Source organism: Podarcis cretensis (assembly GCF_951804945.1).
Source record: "Podarcis cretensis genome assembly, chromosome: 5".
NCBI lineage: Eukaryota > Metazoa > Chordata > Lepidosauria > Squamata > Lacertidae > Podarcis > Podarcis cretensis.
In genome coordinates this window covers 77,690,206-77,708,936 of record NC_137174.1, presented here as the reverse complement: position 1 = coordinate 77,708,936, position 18,731 = coordinate 77,690,206, and the positions used below count along the sequence as shown (strand labels likewise).

Here is an 18,731-nt window from a genome sequence, read left to right as displayed (position 1 = left end):
CATTCATTTTCTCAGTTGAGGTATATTGAAAACCCCAACAGAACAACTATGCAACAAGGTAGGTTGGATGCCTTAACTCTATTAAGTATAGAAGCAGATGTGTTACATAAGATTTGTTTTGAGGATCTGATCAAAGACTATGCATTTAAACAAATCAGGAGAATTCTCCCCCCCCCCAAAAAAAAAAAAATTAAATAAAGTGGAGGTATACACAAAATAAAGATCATTTCCCATCTTGCTATAGGTTTTGTTTAATTTCTAAAAACAAAGTTAATTTTACGGTTTATTATTGTTTATATTTTTAATTAGATATATATGGGGGCACCAGAATCTTTTAGGTGCTTACGGCCTCTAGAGGTCTTAATCTGGCCCTGCATGGTCAGTGATATTAAACATTCCCGAGAGATCAAGTAAGAGCTACAAGGTCATACACACCCCACTCCTGAAGGCCTTCTATCAGGGTGGCTAAGGCTGGTACTATCCCAAAACAGTGCCTGAACCCAGAAGGATAGAAACCAGAAGGGTTGACAAAGTTCTCAGGAAATGGGTAGTAACAGCAATCCTTTTCTTGGGGAGCAAACTTAGTTCTACAGTCATACCTCGGGTTGAATATGCTTCATGTTGAGCGCATTAGAGTTGCGCTCCAAGGCAACCCAGAAGTAACGGAGTGCGTTATTTCCGGGTTTCGCCGCATGCGCAGAGCGGCAAAAAGCATCATGCGCAGACATGCCGTTACTAGTTACATTTGCTTCTGGATGCGAACAGGGCTCCGGGATGGATCCTGTTCATATCCCCAGGTACAACTGTACACTTTTGATTGGCTGAAGGCAGGCCACAAGGTTTTTTTATGCAACGTTGCTCGGGACAGAAAGCAAAGAAGCAGTGCAGTTTCTGTTTGTTAGCTATGGATATCCTCAGCTACAATAGTACCTCGGGTTAAGTACTTAATTCGTTCCGGAGGTCCGTTCTTAACCTGAAACTGTTCTTAACCTGAAGCACCAACTTTAGCTAATGGGGCCTCCCGCTGCTGCCGCGCGATTTCTGTTCTCATCCTGAAGCAAAGTTCTTAATACGAGGTACTATTTCTGGGTTAGCGGAGTCTGTAACCTGAAGTGCATGTAACCCGAGGGACAACTGTACTTAAAAAAGCAGAAGGCAGCTAGCAACCCTCAGCCCCATACTGAAGATTCAAGAGATCATTGGAGGTTGTGCAAGTACAGTGGTACCTCGGGTTAAGAACTGCTGGTGTGTGATTTCTGTTCTTATCCTTTGGCAAAGTTCTTAACCTGGAGCAATCACTTCCTAGTTAGTGGAGTTTGTAACCCAAAGTGTCTGTAACCCGAAGTACCACTGTAGTACCCAATCTGTCTGCTTCAAAAGAGAAAGAAAATATCCAGGTACGTACAAACAGGGGTGGCGCATGAGAACATCCCAGTTGTGAATACTGAAGCAGCTACCAGTTACTGCACAACCTGAACAAAACGAAAACTGGATATAGGGAACGACATACCAAAAGCAAATTCTCTATAGAGGTGTTAAAATCTGAGCTGCTTACACAATGCTTGATCCCTGCAGAAAGCTATATCTGGCAGGTCCCAGAGCTTTTTTGCCACGCAAGGCTTTCTCAGCATTCTCCTTGGTTAGCATTCTTCGCTGTTTTGAAAAGGCCTGTATGCCGTTGTTGCATTTTATTTCCCAAGCCAGGTCCCATTGGTTACCAAAGTGGATGACAGGGTTTCACTTCTGACTTCCTTTCTGTCATGAACTGGAAACGTGTCAATTGAACATCAACTTAATAAGTACAGTGGTACCTCGGGTTACGTACTTAATTCATTCCGGAAGTCTGTTCTTAACCTGAAACGGTTCTTAACCTGAAGCACCACTTTAGCTAATGGGGCCTCCTGCTGCCGCCGCACCGCCAGAGCACAATTTCTGTTCTCATCCTGAAGCAAAGTTCTTAACCCGAGGTACTATTTCTGGGTTAGCGGAGTCTGTAACCTGAAGCGTCTGTAACCCGAGGTACCACTGTAATATGCAAGAGCTCTAGAGGAAAATAAGCAGAAGCTGTACTGCATTGTACTGTGTATTGTGAGTTGCATTACTTTGTTCTTTGTGTTAAGACCAGCACCACAGGTAACATGATAGACTTGAGTCAAATAAATAAAAGAATATGTTTCATGGGCCAACACAGCTATTTTGGACTTGAGAGAGTGCTTGCCATTGCAGTTTTTAAAAGGCACAATTTTACCATTCAATTGCCCTATTTAATTCAATGGCGTTTACTCCCAGGTAAATGGGGCTAGGATTACAGTTTTAGTAGATGAAATCCAATGGACTGATTAAGCACGGCAGTATGTGGCGCTGTGGGTTAAACCACAGAGCCTAGGACTTGCCGATCACAAGGTCGGTGATTCGAATCCCCGCGATGGGGTGAGCTCCCGTTGCTCGGTCACTGCTCCTGCCAACCTACCAGTTCGAAAGCACATCAAAGTGCAAGTAGATAAATAGGTACCGCTCCGGCGGGAAGGTAAACGGCGTTTCCGTGCGCTGCTCTGGTTTTGCCAGAAGCGGCTTAGTCATGCTGACCACATGACCTGGAAACTGTACGCCAGCTCCCTCGGCCAATAAAGCGAGATGAGTGCCACAACCCCAGAGTCGGCCACGACTGGACCTAATGGTCAGGGGGTCCCTTTACTTTACCTTTATCTTTGCAATGGGAAGGGGAAAGAACAGTGGTGTAGCGTGGGGGGTGCAGGGGGGGCTGGCCGCACTGGGTGCAACATCTGGCGGTTAGGGTTAGGGGGCGCAAATCCACGGGTTAGGGGGCGCAAATTACTTGCCTTGCCCCGGGTGCTGACAACCCACGCTACGCCACTGGGAAAGAAGGGGAGAGGCTCCCAATCGAAGCTTCAGCACTGACGAGCTATAGAAACCCTCCACATATCTCTTCCTCTCACAGTCACCAGGCACGTGTGGGAACCTGCAACGGGGGGGGGGACACGGGGGACGGACACATTCCTACCATGCCAATTGCGATGCAACTCTCAGTGCAGGATCTGTCAGAGCCTAAGCCTGAGCTGTGCTCAAACTCCTTTTTGCATATGAAAGCCCCACTGAATACTGTATCTGAGGAAAAAGCGGCCAAGTTGCTCCAGGGAAGTATTTAATGGTAGTTTCGGCCAGTCTGATTAAGGCGAGGCCGCCCCCAAACGAGCGACAGGGACGGACTGGTTTTCTGCACGGTATCCCCTCCCCCTCCCCCCCCGTTGTACGATTCCTTATTAGGGAGAGTCCCGCAGGAAGCGGTGGCACGCTTCCTTCGCCCGATGTATTAGTCATAACCCCGCTGGATTTCCGTCCAAGATCCCGGTAAAACTCCCTAAACCCACCCCCAGGAGGCTCCTCTAGCCCAGCTGGGGAAAAAAAAAATCCAGCAGGGTCCGGCTCTCAGCTGAGCCGTGGGAGGACTCTCAGTGGGTGTACCGTGTAATCGGGCTGGTCCCAGACACTGAGCTCATGAATAATGCAGCTGCCAAACTTTCTGCGCCGCCCTGAGAGTTTTGGGTAACTTTGTTTGGGATAGTCCGAAAGCAGCCGCCGCTGCCGCCACTACCACGGCGGGAAGTACTCAGCTCTTCAAGATCCGGACCATGGGTATGTGAACGGGAAAGGGGACCCCCTTCCCCTCTTTCTCCCCCGCAAAAGATCGGTTTTCTGCCCACCCACCCTTTAAGAAAAATCAAAAACTTTTTTTTTTGCGCTCGGTCAGGGAAAGGGAGGAATCTTCGGTCAGGCCTGGGAACCGAACGCTGGCGAGACCCCCTGGAAACCCCGGCGTTCGAAATCGGAACGTTCGCGGGAGCGCCAGCGTTCCAAATCAGAACGTACAAGCCCCCCTCGGAAGCTTTCACTCGAGCCTCAGGCCTCCTCTGGAATTCCGGGCGGCGAGGCTGAGCCCTCCTTTCCTCCCTCCCGTGACAGCCGCGGCTGCAGATCTACCCCCCACCTCCCCAACACACACCAACTAGTCCTTTAAAGGAGCTGCTTTCTTAAGAGGGAATTGTAACAAATCTCTGCAGTTGCAGCGGGGAGGGACAGCAAAGAAAAGAAAAGTTGCATAACTTTCCGCCGGGGCCTGACTTGGACGTGCTTCATGTGTACTCTGGAAGATCCTGCGAGATAAAAAGTTTTGGGAGGGAGGGGACGGCTGCCTTGGAGCCGCCGGGGCCTCTGGGGAGAAGGGGAAAGGGGGAAAAAGGGCGCTCGGATAAGTTTAGCTTTGGAAGGGTTTGAAGAAGCTTATCATCATCATTATTTGCATCTCGTATCTCGGATGACTTTCGGGTCTCTTTTGGACCCTCACTGCTAAATACTTATTTTGTGCGACGGGGGTTGGAAACTGGCGATTTAAGAGGGCGAAACCCCAGAGATCTGCTCCAGAGACTCGACTTCCCCGCCCAAAGAAAAGTTCGGGAAAAGGTGGCGAAAATGAACCCTGCTGGCGTCCCTCCCCCGCCGGGGCAGCAGGTGATCCATGTCACGCAGGATCTGGACACCGACCTGGAGGCTCTCTTCAACTCGGTCATGAACCCCAAGCCCAGCTCGTGGAGGAAAAAGATCCTGCCAGAGTCCTTCTTCAAGGAGCCCGATTCGGGCTCCCACTCCCGGCAGTCCAGCACCGACTCAGGCAGCCACCCGCCGCGGCTCAGCAGCGCTGCCGTCGGAGCCCACCACGTCCGCTCGCACTCGTCGCCCGCCTCCCTGCAGCTGGGCGCCGGGGCCGGGGCCACCCCGAGCCAGGCCCAGCAACATGCGCATCTCCGCCAGCAATCCTACGACGTGACGGACGAGCTGCCGCTGCCTCCCGGCTGGGAGATGGCACTCACGCACACGGGCCAGAGATACTTCCTCAAGTAAGTCTGGGGAGGAAATAGCTGGGGGGGGGCCAAGCGGGCAGAATGAAGGCTTGGGGGCTGCTCTTGAGTGCAGGGAGGCGACTCAAAAGAGTCAGGGGCAACGCTAGGCCTGGCTGGGACGTGTAAGATCAGTGGTGGGGAAAAGGACGGGTCTGGGAGAAGAGGAACCCCCACTTCAGCCGGAAGCCCCAGAGAGTTGCTACCAGTCAGCGCAGACAATACTGACTTAGTGGGGCCAAAGCTTTGACTTGCCATAAGGCACTTTCTGAGTGTAGTCCAGTGTTGAGAAATACAGGTGGGTCTGTTAAGATATACAAAGACTAACCAGTACACCTGAGCACTCTCATCCGGTGTAGAGTTTTGTGCTATTTCCTACATGGAAATTACATCACACAAATCCATGTGTGTTTCATGGACTAGGACTTCGGGGACCAGGATTCGAATCCCCACTCGGCCATGAAACTCACTGGGCCGGTCACTCACTCGCAGCCTGACCTACCTCACAGGGTTGTTGTGGAGATTAAATGAGGAGGGGGAGAACTATGCAAGCAATCCTGAGCTCTATGGGGAAGAAGGTGGGATATAACCTCAGTTTTTTAAAAAAATAAAAATACACAAAAGTGACCATTGTTGGTGAAGGAGTTTGCATCCGCTCAGAGGAGCTTACCTTTATCATTTATTTTCCTTCCTTTCCTCCAAGGAGCTCAAGGTAGTGTGCATCATTCTTCTACCACCCAGCCTCATTCAAACACCTCCCAATTTTATCCAAGCTACAACCTCGTGTGATAAGTTAGGCTACAATGGTATAACTGGCCCCAGGTCACCCAGTGAGCTTCATGGCTGAGTGGGAATTTGAACCTGGGTTTCTCGGGGCCAAGTCTGACATGCTGACTGCTACACTGCCCTGGTTCTCAGTGCAATATCTTTGATACTTCAACCTTGGCACAGAAAACAGGCCTCATCCCCCTAGGGCCAGACTTGAATCAACTCTTCATGAACCTCTTCATGCTTCTTTTAATTCCTCTGCACACATAAACTTGAGCAGGTGTGCAAAGTTGAAACCGGGAGTGAAGGACCCCCTGAGAAAATGCCCTCCTGTGAGCCCCCTCCGTTGCCTGCAGGGCCATTCATATGGCGGGTTTACTAGGAGCAAGCAAGAGGCAGCCTCTGTGACGGGTGCTTGTGAGTCACCTTCCATTTTCATGTCCTTGTGTAATGTGCCTGTGGGGCAATGTGGGAACATGAAAATAATGGCTTTACAACGGCCACAGCTCAGGTGGGCATCAGCACTGGTAGGCCCTGCTGGGATGTGATGTGCAAGCGAAGGCCTCTTTCCCTGCTAGGGGGGCTCAGGTGTGTGAGGACTAGGACTAGATGCTGCTGCTTAGTGCATACTTAGGGGCACTTTGGCAGAGTTGTACCACTGAAAATTAATTCTGGGCTTAAGTCCTTGGGGGTGAGCCCTGGAGCAAATCAAATGCCGCAGTGTAGCCCACTGGAGTTTAACCTCTTTGGAAGCAAGTCAACGGAAACAGTACATTTGATTTTACCGCCAATATAAGTTGAGGTGCTACAACAAAATCGTGTGTTCATGTTGATGTCTCCAGTGACTCCACTCTATTCCATTCCCCTTCCTCTCATGTTATTTCCTTGCCCTGCCTCCCACCAGTCAAGCCAGCATTCCATACCCGCTTGAGTTGTTCAGTTCTCACTAGACTTCTTTTTTGAGTCAGGTTTCCTCTCCCCCACCCACCTCCGCCATTGCTGTTTGGGGGAGTGGGGTGATGGTGGACAAGCTTGTTCAATTCTTTAATTTCCCTGTTGTTGTCGATGGGCAACTCCTCCTGCTCCTGGGAATGTCTTAAAAATATCTTCTCAGAGTGAAACAGGAAGTGGCCTATCCAGACAATGGTTTTATTTTACACTTTATATGTGTGTGTATATATATGTTTGTGTCCCTATCTTCCTGTTCCAGACACTCTATTCTGTTCTCACTCCCCACCCAGCTGGCAGGGATGTTTTCCTTCCCACCCTGCAACCTCCTGTCTCTCAAAAGTCTATGCTACAGTTGTTATGGATTTGTTTCCCCCCCTTAGAAATTTTCTCATATGCATTTCGGGGTTATCTTCAGTCTGCTGATAATTGTCACTTTTGCATAAATTGTCCAGTCTTCCTTACATGAACACCAGAAGGCTCAAATCAGTATTATTAAATAGAAAGAATTCTTTGCGCAGTACAGGTTCTCCACTACTTTGTAAAGGCAACCAGGAAGATTGCAAAAATAATATTTAAAAGGATATTTTTTTATCTGTGGATTAAAAAAAAAGGAGTAAAGAGAGAACAACACTATTGCTGTTATTCCTGATAAATTATTGTAGATAAAGGAGAAGAGGCTTTAAAATATGTCCTGAAATATACCAGAGAAGGAGCTAAGGTTAACCCTAGGAGCTCCTGGCCTGTTTCTGTGTGCTAAGCCATGGTTTAGTGCAACCTGGACAAACCATAAGCTGTTAACCATAGGGCATACCTTGGCTATACAGTAGTGTGTGGTTAGTCTGGAGAGAGTTAAACCATCAGCTAGAATTGGCTTGCTAGGTGGAGTGGAGTTGCTATGCTAGCTTTCTGGCAGGAGAGTTGATGTTGCTTATCAGGAGGGAAGGAGAGGGAGGTCAGTGCAGTGCAGCAGCACTGGCAGGAGCACTGGGTTGGCTCTGCTGGTGCATTTGTGCTGCACCAACCATCCCATTTCCTTGCTGCTCTCTGTGCCAGTAAGCAACAGCGACCCACCTGTCTGGATGCTAGTGTGATGGCTCTTTCCCACCTGGAAAGCCATTTCTTCCACCAGCCCAGGTTCGGATGACAGGCTAGGCCAATCCACGGCTTGGCTCAGCACAGCACAGCACCAAAATAACCAGGGCAGAGCAAAGCAGCTGCAAGCTGCTCTGCCAGAGACTGTATGCCTGCAGTTTTCCCCTAGCATCACCTGCAAACAAGGCCACAGTGTGATGGGAAAATGGATGAAGGGGCCTTTCCCAAAGCCATCTGTGTGTGGGTAGGGAAACAGGAATCTAAAACATGGGCAATCTGTATGGCCTTCAGGGCCTGTGTGGGCCCCAAAGTCAGTTTACACATTGAGATAAACAAACATGGGAGGAACATGTTTATAGAGAGCATCGCTATGCTGCAGTGAGGGAAAAGAAGGGTGAGATAGGGAAGGGATGAGAGGAGTACAGCTTGAATCGCACCCTCGATGCTAACACATTGCTCAGAAGTAAGTTGCTTTGAATTCCATCATGGAACAACAGACTGCCGACGAATGCAGCAGAAGAATCACAGGATCCTTGTGAAATCAAGGATCCTTCTGGGCTAGGGGGATGCACACCATAAATCAGCGGTAGAGCCCATGCTGTGTCTGCAGTGGGTCCCAGTTCAGGTGCTGGCCTTCCCAGTTCAAAGGACACTGGGAAGCCAATGATGGGAAAGGCTGGAGAGCCACTGCTAGTCTGAGCTACTTCCTGCTCCACATGTAAAGATATGGAGCTCACTCGCAAGTTGTAGTGATGGCCGCCAACTTGGATGGCTTTAAAAGGTAAAGGGACCCCTGACCATTAGGTCCAGTTGTGGCCGACTCAGGTTGCGGTGCTCATCTCGCTTTATTGGCCAAGGGAGCCGGCGTACAGCTTCCGGGTCATGTGGCCAGCATGACTAAGCCACTTCTGGCGAACCAGAGCAGCGCACGGAAACGCCGTTTACCTTCCCACCGGAGCAGTACCTATTTATCTACTTGCACTTTGACGTGCTTTCGAACTGGTAGGTTGGCAGGAGCAGGGACCGAGCAACGGGAGCTCACCCTGTTGCGGGGATTCGAACTGCCGACCTTCTGATCGGCAAGTCCTAGGCTCTGTGGTTTAACCCACAACGCCACCCACGTCCCTTTAAAAGAGGCTTCGACAAATTCATGGAGGTTAAGGCTGTCAGTGGCTTACCAGGCATGATGGCTTTATTCTGCCTTCACTGTTATTCCTCTCAACGCCAGTCGCTGTGCATCACAAGCGTGGCGCATAATCTTGCACTTGGGTGCTGCTTGTGGACTTCCCACATTCATCTGGTTGGTCACTGGGGGAAGAGGAAGTTAGACAAGATGACCCTTTGGCCTGACCAAACAAGTCGCTTCTTATATTTCGGACTACAACTCCCATCATCCCTGACCTTGCTAGCTGGAACGGATGTGAGTTGTAGTCCACAAACACCAAGAGGGCTCCAGTTTGGAGAAGGCTGGTTCAGTAACTTGGCTAGATGGATTCACAGTCTGACCTGATATAAAACAGCTGCCATGAGGCCGGGTGAAGCAGCTGCCTCAGGTGGCAAGTTCCAGGCGCAGCAGATTCTGATGTAGATATTTCTTCCCGCCTTTTTCCTGATGTAGATCTTCACTCGCCCCTTCTTTCCTGGCAGGAAGCGGGGTGCCATTTTGTGGCTCGTCCCCCCCCCCAAATGTCATGGGCCAGCCCTGCTTCCTGTATTTCTGTACTAAAGACAAATGCTACCGGCCATTAAGGATTTCTGCAGTGCAAGGAAATCTGGATGTTAGTAGACAAAGCTTCTTAAAGAAGGGCGCTACCACTTAGGAGACTGAATAGGAGGGGTAGATTGGAAATTACTGAAATGTTTGCACTGTTGGTTCCCTCCTCCCTTTCTTTTTGATTTTCCAATCATCTTGATTGTGAATTCCGGATAAACTGAAATAGGGTGTTGCAGTGGGATTTATTGGGTGACATTTCTCTAGCAGTGGCTCTGAACCTCTGGAGTAACAAGATGAGCCTATGCTGGTGCACACAGATCAGTGACTGCTCATAATATGGCCATTCTTGTCAGATTTGACAGCACCAGCTCCCTGTTTGGTGCTGCATACATGGTCCCAGAGGGACGCGGGTGGCGCTGTGGGTTAAACCACAGAGCCTAGGGCTTGCCGATCAGAAGGTCGGCGGTTCGAATCCCCACAACGGGGTGAGCTCCCATTGCTCGGTCCCTGCTCCTGCCAACCTACCAGTTCGAAAGCACGTCAAAGTGCAAGTAGATAAATAGGTACTGCTCCGGCGGGAAAGTAAATGGCGTTTCCATGCGCTGCTCTGGTTTGCCAGAAGCGGCTTAGTCATGCTGGCCACATGACCTGGAAGCTGTACGCCGGCTCCCTCGGCCAGTAAAGCGAGATGAGCGCCGCAACCCCAGAGTCGTACACAACTGGACCTAACAGTCAGGGGTCCCTTTACCTTTACCTTTTTACATGGTCCCAGATTTGTGCTGGGATCTGTGTGTGCACTTCTAAGTGACCCAGATGCATACCATGTACAACAAAGTGTGCTTTTTTTTACTTGTGCAGCTCCTTTCCAAGCAGAGGATGTGTTGAGGAAATCTGCTTTCCGCCTGTGCATCGCTCTTGCCAGATGGTGGGCATTTGTGGTAGTCTGTCAGCATTCGTCAGTGCTTTGCGAGGGGATGATTTCAAACTCTGGAAACAAATATCCTGAGTGTGATATTTCAAGAACACATTTGCTAACTCCCAAGTGTGCCGTCGAGAGTGTTTTCTCGTTGTATCTCCCAAACTGGATTGCTACGTTAAAAGTGTCTTTTGCATTTACTGTGCGTATTTTTAAAAATACAAATGGCAGCCACTGGGGAACTGATGATGATGATCAAAGTTGCAGCTGGCAGGGAGATGAAGTTTAACTATTCCCTCCCCTGCTGTAGTCCTGGGAGAAATTGCCTCTCCGGAGCTGCTATTTGCATTGGGAAATCTCCCCTCAGTGCAGCTGCCATTTGCATTTTAAGTGCACATTAAATTAAAATACATGTTTAATGTTGTGTTGGCTCCATGTAACTGCCACACCTTGTCCTCCAGGGCTGCTTTGGGTGCTTGAAAGACCCGTGTGGGAGTAGAATACAATGACGTCTGGCCTCTTGAGTAGAAAGAGTTGGCTAAGATGCAATCCTATACATTGTTACCTGGAAATTAGGGCCATTGTGCACAGTGGGATTCACTTCCAAGTAAATATAAGGAGGATTCATTGGTTATTGTTGTTTTCTCTCCCAAAAATAATGTTCATAGTGTCATTCAACAAATGTTTCTCCAGGACTATTTGCAAAAAAGAAGCAAGTGCTTCTGTTGAAGGGTAGAAGCATCCAAACTTGATGTAGACAACTCTGGGATGGCTATTATTTTTCAATATTTTTCAATATTCAGAACCAAAGTGTCTTGTGGCAATTTTAAAGATTTACAGCATAATCATATCTAGTAAGTCCTGTTGACTTCCGTAGAGCTTACTCCCTGGTAAGTGCAGTATACACACTTTCCCGAGAGTAAGCATCATTGGTTCAAAAATGTATATGACTGTACTGTAAGAAATTTATTGTGGCATGGACCAGTGGCTGCTTCATCAGATGGTAATGAAATCCAAAAAGTACATGGTATCAATCAGAGCACAAAAAGTGTGCAAAATAAAGCACAGCGAGCATTCGACTTCCCTGTTCACTTCCCCCCATGCCCTAGCACCACTGTATTTATAAATTTCTTCCAGCTGAGAATAAGGCATCAGGCATCTAATGAAGTGGATTTGTACCATCGGAAATGTGTTAGTCTTTAAGGTGCTGCAAGACTCCTGCTTATTTTTGTTGAATAGAATAATTCTGCTACCACTCTGGATGTTTTCTCCAATGGGAGACAAGCTCCCACTGGAAGAATCAAGAAGTGGTGGAAACAACAACAACAATGGCCATTCTGGATGGCTTCCAATACATAAAACATGAACTCATGCTGTTTGAAGTGGTTGGCGTACAGCACGTTGGGATAGATCCAGTGGTGCAGCATCATCATTTGCATGCTTAAGGTAAAGGTACCCCTGCCCGTACGGGCCAGTCTTGACAGACTCTGGGGTTGTGCGCCCATCTCACTTAAGAGGCCAGGGGCCAGCGCTGTCCGGAGACACTTCCGGGTCACGTGGCCAGCGTGACATCGCTGCTCTGGCCAGAGCCAGAGCCAGAGCCGCACACGGAAACGCCGTTTACCTTCCCGCTGGTAAGCGGTCCCTATTTATCTACTTGCACCCGGAGGTGCTTTCGAACTGCTAGGTTGGCAGGCGCTGGGACCGAGCAGCGGGAGCGCACCCCGCCGCAGGGATTCGAACTGCCGACCTTTCGATCGGCAAGCCCTTGGCGCTGAGGCATTAACCCACAGCGCTTACTCAGTAGTAAATTCCTCTAATGAATCTGACTCCCTATTAAGTGTGTTTAGGACTTGAGCCTAAGTTAGTTGAAATGAATGAATCAAGTTAGGTCTGACTAACAGCACAGTCCTAACTGTGTCTACTCAGAAGTAGGTCCTACTGAATTCATTGAGGCTGGCTCCATCAAGTGGGGTTAGGTTCGCAGTCTCGGTCGCCTCTGAAATCTATAGGCGTCAATTTTGCTGAACTCCACACTGCAAACCAGTGCAGGTCTACTCAGAAGTAAGCCCCATTGTGTCCCGTGGGACCTGTTCTCAAGTCTGTGTGCATAAGATCCAACCCACTGGCCTTGAAAAAGGTTTTAAAGGCTTGTAAAGCAATTTGTGTTTATATTAGGACACTGGTTAGTTCTCAAATGGTATATATTTCCACTTGCAAATAGAAGAAAGTGGAGCTGAAACTTTGTACTGACAATAAGTCTTGCTTTGCATTGTTTACCCGGGGACCAGCTGTGACTTATAGAAATCACAGTTTTGCATGTCGGTTCCTGTGGAGATTTTTTGGCGATGACTGTAAGAAACCTAAGTAGCCCCAGGACCACCCTAAACTGTAACGCAACACCGGGTCTCAAAAGTGGGGGGTGGAAAACAGACTTACAACAAAGCTGCATGTGTTTACCAGGAACGATTCTCCATTGGTATTGGCTGTACTTGGCTGGAGATGTTTAGATATTTAACAAACCTTGAACAGTCACTGGTAAAACAATAGTGACCGGCAAGAACTGGAGGAAAACAAGTTTGTCATTACGTTTGGCTTACCTGGCGCAACTCCAAAAGGTGCAACTTGTTTTACATTCGAGGGCTGGGAGCTCAGTATTGCCTCTGGCCCCCTTTTGAACATGGGAAACTTGGAAAGGGGTGGTTAACACACCTGAAGAAAGGAGACCTGGAAGAACTAGGAATGGCTGGATTAAAATTTCCCATCCCAACTTTATTAAAGACATAATTGATCCAGATGCTTTCTTGTGCCAGCCCAAAATATTTACACAAGTTTTCAGTAGAAGGAAATCACTGTCAGAGTGTATTATAACAATATTTAAAGCATTCTTCAAAGGTCACAGAATTTTTGCTTCCTGAGAATTTCAGTTTTCATTTTTTTAAAGCAAGTTTCTAGTCCGTAAGAATGTGAAAACAGCCTTGTACAGTGAAAGAAGAAATTAATAGTGCACCTCTGTATTTTAATTGACTACTATGTGTGCATTTCATCAGAATGTTTGCCAGTCAATAAAACAAAAACTTCATTGTATAGTTAGTCTCAAATTATAGTAAACATGTATACATTAGAATAGCCTCAGAATGACATCTTAGCCAGATTTTGTGGCCCATATAAATGTTGCAAATTGAACACAGTTCCTTTTAACATTGTTTTGCTTAATCTGTTTTGGTTTGAAGTACCTTGGTACTTGAACAACTTGGCTCCCGAACAAATCAGCTCCCGAACGCTGCAAACCCGGAAGTAAGTTTTTTAGAAGCCGAATGTCCAACGCTGCTTCCGCTTGAGTGCAGGAAGCTCTTGCATCCAATTGGAAGCCACGCCTTGGTTTTCGAACGGTTTCGGGAGTCAAACGGACTCCCGGAATGGGTTAAGTTCGAGAACCAAGGTACCACTGTACTGGTTTTAAGCTATAAAGCCTGAAACTGCTTGGTAGCCAGCAAGTGACCTGGAAGATCATCTCCTGCCACTTGTGTGTGTTCTGACCTTAAGATCCATTTTGGAAGCCCTGCCTTACCACGTGGTGAGCCAGGTAGCTACCAAAGCAAGGGCTGTTTGGCTAGTGACACCCCCCTTTTTTTAAAAAAAATATATTTTTATTAGTTTTTTTAACAAATCGTTTTCCTGCTTGGCAGGGGGTTGGACTCGATGGCCCTTGTGGTCTCTTCCAACTCTATGATTCTATGATTCCAACATTCATGTAACATAACTTCTTACCTTATACAATATTTTTGACTTCCGTCAGCTCCTCTGGTGATATTGTGCATTTCCTAATTTTTCTATTACTCTTAATTATCATTAACTAATCATTTTCTTCATAGTCTTTTTTGCAATATTTCAAATAATCCTCCTTACAAAACTTCTTGCAATCCTACTAGCGTAATCTGTTCATTACAATTACTTTTCAAATAGTTTGTGTATTTACTCCAGTCTTCTGAGAATCTCTGGTCCCGCAGGTTTCGAATCCTTGCTGTTAATATATCTAGCTCTGCATAGTCTGGCTAGTGGCACCCCCAACAATGGAATACCCCAGAGAGGCTCACCTAGTCAGGGGCGGAGGAAGGGGGGTGCGTTGGGGGGGGATGCACTCCGGGTGTCACCACTGAGGGGGGTGACAAAATGCTGGGCAGCACTCACCGCAGGGCCTGCAGCGCAACCGAGCCACACATCTCTCCTGGCTCAGGCACGTGCAGGGTCGGCGTTGTCCCAAACTGTCCGCCCACTGCCTCTCCCTCAGCTGTAGGGCGGCTGAGTGGGAGGAGCCAGGCAGATTCCCCGGAGGTCCCACGGGCCGGTGGCCCCGCCCCTACGGGCAGCTGGCCCCGCCCCTGGACACACGCCTCCCCAGGCGCCCAATCGGCTTGCTCCGCCGCGGCACCTAGTATTTCTCTCTGGTCTTTGGGGCACCAGTCGAATACCTTTTTCTTCATCCCCGCCTTCTAATTGTATGTTAGGCCACAACAGCCCGAGGTGAATTTTAAGTAGCCTAATCTGATCTGTAAACTGTTTTGCTGCCTCTGTGCAAAGAAAGCCCTTCCCCATTTCCAAGGACTGCATATTGGTTTAATGATCATGCACTGTGCTTTTAATATTCTTTTGTTTGTAAGATGCCCACGGGATACTTATTGATGGACAGATATTTACATTTAAACAATGCATGTGTTTAATAACCGACAAAAATATATTCATAATGTTGCAAGAAGGAACATAATATTGCAAGAATCGGGGAGGCGAATTTTTATTCCCCTTTTGCATGCTTGAAATCTTTTTCTGTGGGTCCGTGTAGGAGTTTGTTTTGTCCCCCCCCCCCCCATTTTACCTTCCTGTGACAAGGAAGGGTGTGAAGCAGCAGAAATGTCCCGGTTTTGCCTCAAGCAGTTTCCAGACATTGCTGCTCCTGTGGTTGGGAGTTGTCCCTCTGTCTGAATCTGCAGGGCAGCTTGGCAAAGGAGTCCGTGGCTTGTGGATTTCTGCCACAGCGGCTTCCATGCTTCTGGAAATGTTGGCAGCTGAGTTTTGTGACCGAGCAGCTTGCCCGCTGCTGTGTTGCTCCTGTGAATGTAGAGCTTGGTATGACCGCCGGAACTGCAGAAATGCTTGCCAGTATAAAGTCTGGAAATGGCCTTTGGTTGCAGTTCAGAGGCTCGGCCTGTTTGCTTAAATTCTGCCAGTCTCTCTATACAAGATCTCATGTAGCAGAGGGCTTGAGTCAGTCTGTACTGCAGATCTACAGTGGTACCTCAGGTTAAGTACTTAATTCATTCTGGAGGTCCGTTCTTAACCTGAAACTGTTCTTAACCTGAAGCACCACTTTAGCTAATGGGGCCTCCTGGTGCCGCCGGAGCACGATTTGTGTTCTCATCCTGAAGCAAAGTTCTTAACCTGAAGCACTATTTCTGGGTTAGCAGAGTCTGTAACCTGAAGTGTATGTAACCTGAGGTACCACTGTACTGGGTCCTTTAGAAGGCCTGTAGAAGCAAGGCCTAGACTTGGAATTACAGAACGGTAGAGTTGGAAGGGATCCATTATCTAGCCAGCCCTCTGCAATGCAGGAATCACAACCAAAACATTCCTAACAGATGGCCATGCAACCTCTGTTTAAAGACTTCCAAAGAGTACACCACCTCGAAAGAGAGTCCATTCCACTGTCAGACACACACACCCATTTTTGCATTGTGAGGAACCAGAATCTCCAATAAGAAAAGCTGATTGCATACTGTTAAGAGGCTTTTGTCCCCCTTTTAAAAAATTACTTCCAAGGTCCTTGAACTTCTTGTTATTGCACCTTAAAGAAAAGTTGACTTTCTGGTACTTTAAAAGTATTTTATCCCTGAAAAGCTGCTTTTCTGGTAGTCCTGAGTACTCTTCCCATCTTACACTGGCGTTTAAAGGTCATCTTGATATATCTTTCAAACTAGCAGGAGTACATCGCCTTGGTTGCATTCGGGGCTTGTATAAACATGTAGCTTCAGCAGGAGTGGTCAAGAATAATAGAGCAGATGAGGCACTAATTCAGCTTAGCTCGGTTTCCTAAAGGCATGTTTTAACTTGGGGTAGCGGTTGTAATACTGAGGGTGAGCAAACGCACAACTTTTAACTGCCTCATCTCATTTCCTTTGCTTTACCTGCAAATCCCAAGGCAAGTCTTTGAAACAGTGTACAGCAGCGTTTCTGTATGTTTACTCACAAGTAAGCCCCATTGCGTCCTGTATAGCTATGCGTGGGGTTGCACTGCACATTTGCTATTGAGTGTCGCCCTAAAGAGGCCATTTTTTGATAAATGTGATTTATTTATTTATTTTTTTAAGGTATGTGCAAAACACTATTAGCAACTGGGATAGAAAAGCTAGGAGCCAAATAGTTTCTGGGACCTGGGTTGTGGGCGCCAAAACAGAACGCCAGGCCGTCACTGGGGGGGTTGGGGTGGTCAACACCACTTTTTATTTAATATTTTGATAAGCATGAATTAATCCACAATACACATAAGTGACACATTGTTAATATCACATTTTTAACAGAAATTGTTCATACATGTTTAATTTGGTGTGTACAGTAAAAATATTGGTACCGTAGTTCAGTTTTCAAAACACTTTACTCTTTATTGTTATACCCTTTAACACAGTGTTTCTCATCCGTGGGTCCCTGGATGTATATTGTCTATCCTCATAGCTGTCAAGTGTCCCTTATTTGAAGGGACAGTCCCTTATTCCAGCGCCATGTCCCGCTGCTGTCCCTTATTGATGGATGTCCCTTAAATGATGTCCCTTAAATTTCAAAGGAAGCAGCTCCTCTCCCTCCCTTCCTGCCAGCCAGGAAGCTCCAGCTGTGTTGCTTGGCTGTGTTGCTCACCCAATAAGAAGTCTAAGAACGACTGGGGGTGGAGCTTGCATGCCTTGTGTGTGGCTAGTTAATGCAAGCTGAGGGAACTTTTGAATGCTGGACACCATTTTGTTGCACGTGCTGCTGCAAACTTAGCAGTGGAAAGCCAGGCTGGGGAGCCATCTTAAGTTGAGGCTGCATAGGCCTTGTGGTGCATGTGATTCAGATTCTATTCAGTTGAACCTCTGGTTACAAAGTTGGTTGGACAGTGTTCTCGAAGCCACCAGCATGAGTTTGACCAGACTGCAGGAGGACAGGAAGACTGGAGTGCCTGGAACAGGTGAGGCCGCAGGTCCCTTATTTTGGCTGCTGGTCCCTTATTTTCAAGGCTGCTGGTCCCTTATTTTCAAATCTGTAAGTTGACAGCTATGTCTATCCTTAACATATACTTTGGGCCTTCAGAGCACATCCATTTCAGTGATCCTTGAGTGTCAGCCAGATGCAAAAAAATGGCGCCCAGTTTTTTGAGGTGCTTGCAAATGGAGAACCTTTAGTTGCAAAATGCAGCCGGCGCCCTGCTAATTTCGAACCCTGGTGCAAAGCAGATGTAGCCCAAGGTGGTGTCCTGCAGTTGTTGGACTGCAATTCCCATCATCCTTCACCATTGCCTATACTGCCTGGGACTGATAGGAGCTGTAGTCCAGCAACATCTGCTGTAAAGGACTTAAATTAATGAAACTGAAGAGTATGCTCAAAAAAGGGCATGGATTTTATGACAGAGGTACCCCAAATGGTCATTAAAATATTGCAGTATAATATAGTGAGACTTGCAGCTTCACAGGAACGTGACTTCTGAGTAGACTCCCTAACCTCCTGATTTTGCAACACAGGAGTAAAAACAACCTTCCTGTAGCGCTCACTTTCTGTGTGCCACTTAGAGAAAAGGAGTCAAAGCTTCTATTCTGAGACATGGTGATATACTGCGTAAGTGAGCTCCCATTATGTCCAATGGGGTTTACGTCTAAATAAATGTGTATGGTATTGCAGCCTTCTCTCGACAGCCTTCAAAGTATACCTCTGCAGAATTGATACGAGCCAAGCACACTCAGTAGGGGGCAATCTTATGGCAAGATTCTTCTGGGGTGTGGCAGTGGCAGGGTTTGGTGGGGCAGTGGCAGAGGTTTAGGCTGGATCCCAAGCCTGTTCCGCTTGGTTATGTGACCTGGCAACCTGGCACAGAGCAGTACAGTGGTACCTTTGGTTACGTACTTTATTCATTCCTGAGGTCCATTCTTAACCTGAAACTGTTCTTAACCTGAAGCACCACTTTAGCTAATGGGGCCTCCCGCTGCTGCTGCTGCTGCGCCGCCACCACGTGATTTCTGTTCTCATCCTGAAGCAAAGTTCTTAACCCGAGGTACTATTTCTGGGTTAGTGGAGTCTGTAACCTGAAGTGTATGTAACCTGAAGTGTATGTAACCTGAGGTACCACTGTATTTTAAAG

At 47.7% G+C, this 18,731-nt stretch overlaps 1 protein-coding gene across 1 annotated transcript in view; it reads left to right on the top strand.

Annotated features, from left to right (window-relative positions):
- The first annotated feature begins 3,397 nt into the window (after positions 1 to 3,397).
- WWTR1 (WW domain containing transcription regulator 1) overlaps positions 3,398 to 18,731 on the top strand; it is a 91,933-nt gene continuing 76,599 nt past the window's right edge. The window contains exon 1 of the mRNA XM_079978165.1: positions 3,398 to 4,913. Coding sequence (XP_079834291.1) covers positions 4,489 to 4,913 — 425 coding nt within the window. The 5' untranslated portion in view covers positions 3,398 to 4,488. The remainder of the gene's footprint in view (positions 4,914 to 18,731) is intronic.